General features: G+C 63.4%; 1 protein-coding gene across 1 annotated transcript in view; it reads left to right on the forward strand.

Moving 5' to 3' along the window:
• The first annotated feature begins 5174 nt into the window (after positions 1-5174).
• CCR10 (C-C motif chemokine receptor 10) overlaps positions 5175-6455 on the forward strand; it is a 4044-nt gene continuing 2763 nt past the window's right edge. The window contains exon 1 of the mRNA XM_026654653.1: positions 5175-5192. Coding sequence (XP_026510438.1) covers positions 5175-5192 — 18 coding nt within the window. The remainder of the gene's footprint in view (positions 5193-6455) is intronic.

The following is a 6455-nucleotide window of genomic DNA, read 5'->3' on the forward strand; positions in this document are numbered from 1 at the left end:
AGAGAGGGTCAGGAGAGAGGAGAACAAAGGAAAATGGCCCAAGGGGGCTGACAGCAGGACCCCAAGTCTGACATCCCAGGTGCCATTCAGACTTAGCAGGAGCCGGTGGCGGTAGCGTAGGTTCCTTCTGCCTGGCCCACTCTGGCCAGGGTGTCGCCAGAACCAGGACGATGAAGCTCAGCAGTGCCTGGGGTCTCAGGACATGGCTGGCAGTATGGTGGTGAAGCTGAGTGACCCCCCCCCCCCCCCCCCCACAACGCCCGCGAGCTGGTCACCACGCACAGCGGTGATTCCCTCCCATCTCTAGAACCTCACAGCCCCTGGGATGTTCCCCACAGCCCCCCGCCCCCAGGTCCCAGTCTCTTGGGCTCCAGCTTTGCAATTTTGTGTCACAGGCTGAGTTGGGCTTTTGTTCCAGTGCAGAGCGGCCGCCGCCTCCCTCCCCCAGGGCCTGAGGGAATCGGGGGGCGGGGGGCAGATGGAGCAGGAAAGCCCTCTTCAGAGAGCAGGGGACAGGACGGGGGCTGCTCCAGGAGTCTCTGTCAGGCCCCTGCAGGCCTTATGCCGGGGAGAGGCCACACAAATGAACCCTTGCAATGCTAACTTGCCCTGGGAGCACGCAGGCTTGGCTGGGCAGGCTCCCCACACACCCACCCTCTCGGCCCAGCTGGCGGGCCACAGCTCTGTGCCGTGGGGACTCTGCAGGGGTTCGAGGGGTGGGCAGTCCGCAGCTGCGGACAAGGGTGGCAGCCCATGCCAGCGGCTAGGGTGACCACACATCCCGGTTTTATAGGGACAGTCCCGATATTTGAGGCTTTTTCTTATATAGAAGCCTATTACCCCCCACCCCCTGTCCCGATTTTTCACACTTCCTGTCTGGTCACCCTACCAGTGGCTCCCGCCTCCAACAATCTGGGTGTTTCCAGGGACACCACAAGCAAGAGCCTGGCGCTGAGTGGCCGTGAGCCCGGGGCCCAGCAGAGTGGGGAGTGAGGGCAGGATAACAGTGACCACAACCTTTGCAAAGCAGGCGCCGTGACAGATGTGGCTCTGGCTTGTAAGCAACAAGCAGATTAAGCCTTGGGGGTCAGGAGTTGCCTGTCTCTCTCCATGGTGCCAAAAAGACATGGGATTTAGCCTGTCTGCTCCCAAACAGCCATTGTCAGCTGTGCTCCCTGGGCGTGCCGAGTGCGGGGGCTGGAGCAAGTGGGGGCTGCGTGGCCTACATGAGATCCCCAGCCCCCTCCACCTCCTGCCAGGGCTCGGGACCCCACCCTGGCCTCCTCAGCCCCCTTGGGCCCTGCTGCTTAGCACTGTCACTCTGGCTTTCCCTCGGCCCCTGGCTGCCCCCCCCCCCGGCTATTGATGGTGAGAGGGGCACAGTGCGAGGGGACCCCAGCTCTCAGGGATCCAGCGCCCAACTGATGAGGGGCTCAGGCCAGCTCCCCGGGTCAGTACTGTGAGAGAGGGCAGTGCAGGGTGGGGGAACAGCTCTGGACTCAGGCCAAGCTGAGTGCATTCACCTGGGGGATTCGAGGGCTGATTGTCACTCACAAATACCCCTCATGCCCCCACTCCTTGTGCCCCCCCAGGCCCTGCCATGTCACTGCCTCCCGTCTGCACCCTGGCGTTCAGAGCAGCCTCCAGTCGCGGTCCAGCGGAGCCCTGCTCTGCTCTGGGCTGAGGTCTCTGGTCTCTTTGCAGGAGGGCTCTGGCCATGCCGCCAGCCCCCCTCACGCTGGCCCTGGCCCTGGCCTCGGCCCCAGCGGCTGTCGCTCAGGGATGTCTGTGAGGCCAGGGCTCCGGAGCTGCAGGACCAGCGTGGCCTCTGAGCGAGGGCTCAGAACCTGCAGAGCCCTCTACCCAGGGTCAGAGATGGCAGCCCCGATTGGCTGCCCTCCTGTGCAGAGGGCTGGGGGCTCCCCCACATCCATGGAGCTGGTGTCTCGCTGGATTTAGGGGGAGCCCCAGGGAGCCCAGCCCGGCTGAAGGGAGCTCATCCCTGCACCCCAGGGGCAGGCGGGGGCCAGGAGCCAGACGGGGCCGGGCCTGGGAGGATGTCTGGGCCCTGCTCGGCAGTGGGCGACGTGGCTGTTTCCTGTTGTCAGGGCCTGGTCGGAGGGCGAAAGAGAGAACAGAGAATCCCAGGTGCAGCGGGCCCGCGGCAGGGACACCATTAGTTACTCAGAAGCGAAGCAGCTCTTGGCTTGTGGGCTGGGTTGTGCGGGGGCTGGAGCCACCTGGCCAGGCCCCTGCCTGAGCGGCAGGAGGGGCCCCCAAACCAGCAACCCCAGCCTGGCACTGAGGCAGCTCTCGCCCCCGACAGGGGCACAAGAGGGAAGCAACAAGGTGGCTGCGAAGCCCGTTCCCCTCTGACCCCATCTCTGCAGCTGGAATCCAGCCCGCGTCGTCCCCCAGCTCCAGCTCCCCCGTCCCATCTTGATCTAGTGAGCACAGCCCCCTCCCCCGCTGCAGCCCCACTCTGTCATGATGTCTATGGGGCGCGGGGGCAGTGCAGGGTTGCCAACCCTCCAGGATTGGCCTGGAGTCTCCTGGAACTAAAGCTTAATCTTTAATTAAAGATTATGTTGTGATGAAATCTCCAGGAATCTATCCAACCAAAATTGGCACCCCTCTGGGCAGGAGTCCCCAGCCCAGCATGGGGCCTTGCAGGTGTGGCTGCCATGGGCAGTGGCACTGGAACATCTTCCCCCGTCCCACCCCCTGCCCTAAGGCTGGGAGCAGGGCTGTGTCTCCTGGAGGGGGGGACCCGGACAGGGGTAAGGGGGCCAGTAAGTAAGGCCACAGCTGGGGGCGGGCGTGGGGCCAGGAGCGGAGCCCCGGGCAGGGGCCAGCAGACGGGACCCCAGGAGCAGCGCCCCAGGCGCGGGGCCGGGAGTGGGGTGGGCCCCGAGAGCGGAGGCCGGGGAGCAGGGGTGGAGCCGGGGGCCAGGACCCGAGCCCCACGTGAGATGAGGGGTTGGGGAGTGGAGTGCAGGCAGAGGGCCGGGAGCTGGGCATAGGCACAGGAAACACCCCCAGGTTTTATGCACGGAGCCAGCAGCTGGGGAGCGGCCCTGCATAAAACCTGGAGGTGCTGCAGCACCCCCTGCACCCCTACTTCCCGTACCTATGGCCATGGGGGACCGTGAATGACAGCCACTGTGTGCTGGTCCAAGCAGAAGCTGGGCTGACCCCCCCACCCCACCCCACCCCACCTCACCCAACTCCTACTGGCTACTTTGCATTGCCCCCTAGTGAGGAGGGGTCGCTACCCCTGCCAGGCGCTGCCCCCTGCTCACAGCCCCTTGCTGCCAGCGTGCCAGGGTGTGGCAGCTGCCCCTTTCTTCGCACTAGTGCAGAGGGGGAGTCAGAGCCCAGAGCAGCAGCACATTGAAATGCTGCGTCTGTCCCAGGCCTGGGTGCTGTGCAGCTCCCTGGAGTAAGAGCCACAGCCCAGGTCGAAAGCCAAGCAGGGGGTTTGGGCTGTTGTGTCTTTTGTTCCTGGCACAACAAAGTTCAGAGGAAGGAACCCCACAGGCAGGGTGGGGCCCAGAGACCATGTGTACTGGCTCGATACAACATGCCAGGCCTGGCTACATGCACACACGGCTGCTCTGATGGGGGTCGAGCGGCTTCTGAAACCCAGAACACGGTGAGCACCAGTAGAAGGCTCACCAATGTTAAAGGGGCACCACCCTGTTCCTGTGCAGCCCAGGCTGGCTGGTGGGCAGGTGTTGGCAGTTGGGGTGTGGGGGTCTGAAAGGCAAAGCAGGGATAAGCCATTGCAAAGATGACTCGAGCCTCGGAGAAAGGAGGGATTGTGGGATTATAACTGCAAAAGGCAGAAAGCCTATTAACAACTGGAATCGCTTTGCTGCTGACATGGAGAGAAAAGCAGTTGCCCTCCCCCTCCCCCGCCGTGCCCTAATCTGCAGGGTAATAAAAAGCTTAAGAATTTTTGTGGGGGTCAAGTTATAAATCCCCCCAGTGTATTGGAGCCGGGCCGTCTGGGGTGACAGCCTGCTGGGCCAGCAGGGCTCGGCCTCCAGGGAGCCCCCAGGGGAGCCGCGGGGGTTGTGATGACACCGGCTGCCCCTTGTTCCAAGAACAAACTGTTTCCTGTGTGAAGCTAAGTCCTGAGAGAGAGAGAGAGAGACTGTCCTGGCTCCTTACGGCGGGTGAGTCCCTGTCACCTGGCCAGAGCCCCACTGGTGTCAACCGGCATATTCCCACTGGTGTCAGTGGGGCCAGAGCTGCACTGGTGTCAGTGGGGCCAGTGCCCCGCTGGTGGAAGTTGGCCTCGTTCCATTCATTCAGCTACACTGATTCACAGCAGCCAAGGGTCTGGCACAATTAGTGTTATCTGTGATACAGGGGCCTTGTCATGGCCCCAGACCTCACCGTGGCTGGGCACGGTACATTATTAGGTGCATTACGGTAGCACCCAGGAGCCCTGGGACCCATTGTGCTGGGTGCTGTAGGTTATTAGGTACATTACGGTAGCACCCAGGAGCCCTGTCCTGGAGCAGGGGCCTATTGTGCTGGGTGCTCCCAGGTTGTACAGCCCCGGCTCCATCGCGCCATTGTGTGGGCTCCTCGGAGGACTCCAGACACGTTAATCCCAGTAAATGGCCCCCAATTCGTGAGTGGCTCGTTTCCAGGCCTGTCTCCCCACGCCCTGACCAGGGGCCAGCAGGACAGCTGGCACAAACAGCAGCTGGAGAAGCAAAGGCCCAGCAGGTGCCACACGCCCAGGGCTCTGGGGCTGACCCAGGCTCACTCCCTGGGCCCCAGCCCACGCGTGCTCCAGGGGTTTCCGTTCAATTTGCTGGCAGCTCTAGCGCTCTGCGACCTACATGCCCATGGCTGGGGCACCCACTGTGCCACGGACCCCAGGGCACACGGGTGCACGAGGAACCATGCTCTGTTCAATCGGGCGCCAGCGCTCAGGGTGTTGGCTGGATGCCTCCTGTCACCGACACAGGGCCTGGCCCAGCCCTGGGGTCACCTCGGGCGTTCAGGTCCCGTGGGGGCAGGTCTTGGATTCTCAGAGCAGCTCTCAGTATCAGGTAGGGCACGTGGTCAAACCACAGGCTGCGTCGCGCTCGGGGGGTGGCCACGGCAGAGTCTCGAAGAAGCAGGACGCTTGTTGCAGCTTCACAACGACAGCGATGCCTCCCCCAAACCAGGTGAGGGGCTGCGGGGGCTTTCCGGGGCAGGGGAGGGGACACCGCTTGCTTGTTTTCATGTAAAACTGTTTTTTTCTGATTGGTTTTTCCGATCGTGGGTTTGAGTCGTGAGCACCTGGTCCCACGTGGGCCCACCTGGGATCCTCCGGCCCATGCAGGCTGGGATGGGTTCCACGCCCAGAGCCTGGGGGCTGGGAGCAGAAAGGGATGTCGGGGCCCCAATTCTGCAGTGAGCTCCAGGCTGACCCCTGCACCCACACAGAGCTCCAAAGCGGGGTCTGCAGGAAAGCTGCTGTCTGCCCAGCCCACCAGGAACTGACGCTGTGGGTCCCATGTCCCTGGCAAAGGCCGGGCAAAGCCCCACCCTGGGGTCTCAGGGGCCGGGCGCTTGGAAAAGGCCAGCGTGGAGCCGCTGAGAAATCACAGTCCCTGGGCAGTTCTTGGGCTCAGTCCGGCCCCAAGACACCATGAGCAGCCGCCCGCAGTGCAGGGCCCCAGGGCTGCTGTGAGGCAGGAGAAGGGAAGCCAGGCCAAGCCGCGGGGGGTGCAGCCCCCTAGGGCTCAGCACGCAGCCCAGTCAGAAGGAAACTGTGGGCCAGGGCCTAATTGCTGGTGTAACCGCGGCAGTTTCCCGGCATCAGCAGCACTCAGTTTGCCCATTGACCCCAGCTGGGCTCTGGCTCCGCGGACTGAGCCAAGGGACCAGAGCAGGGTCTCCAGGCAGGGCTGGCCCCAGGCGTCCGGGGGCATCCCAGAGGACATCTGATCAGCCCGGGGGCCCGAGAAGCTCAGCGGGTTTTACACGTTTCTTCCCCCAAACATCTTTACTAGCAACTCAGGCAGCCACAAAGGGGGAAATCCCCCCGCGAAGGACAGCACGTTCCCCATGTCTGAGTGCTGGCGTGTGTCCGTCTGTGTGTCCAGGCCCATGGACCCCTCCTCCCCCCCCACCCCAGGGAGAGGGCCACCTGCTGCTCAGCGCAGCATCACTGTGTGGGGTCCCAGTGCCCGTCTGTGGGGCCTGACATGACTCATGAGACAGACTCACCCCCACCTCACCCCATAGGCACCTGATCTACAGGGGCTCAGGCTCTGGCAGTGCCCCCAGCATGGGTCAGTGACCGCAACTCCAGGCCTGAATGCTGAGCTCTGGGCAGCTCCGGTTCTGGGTGCCGAGCTCCGGTTCTGAGTGCTGAGCTCTGGTTCTGGTGCTGAGCTCTGGTTCTGGGTGACGAACTCCAGGCAGCTCCGGTTCTGGGTGCC

The sequence above is a fragment of the Terrapene carolina genome, unplaced genomic scaffold (assembly GCF_002925995.2).
Source record: "Terrapene carolina triunguis isolate 2854851 unplaced genomic scaffold, T_m_triunguis-2.0 Scaffold193, whole genome shotgun sequence".
Lineage (NCBI taxonomy): Eukaryota > Metazoa > Chordata > Testudines > Emydidae > Terrapene > Terrapene triunguis.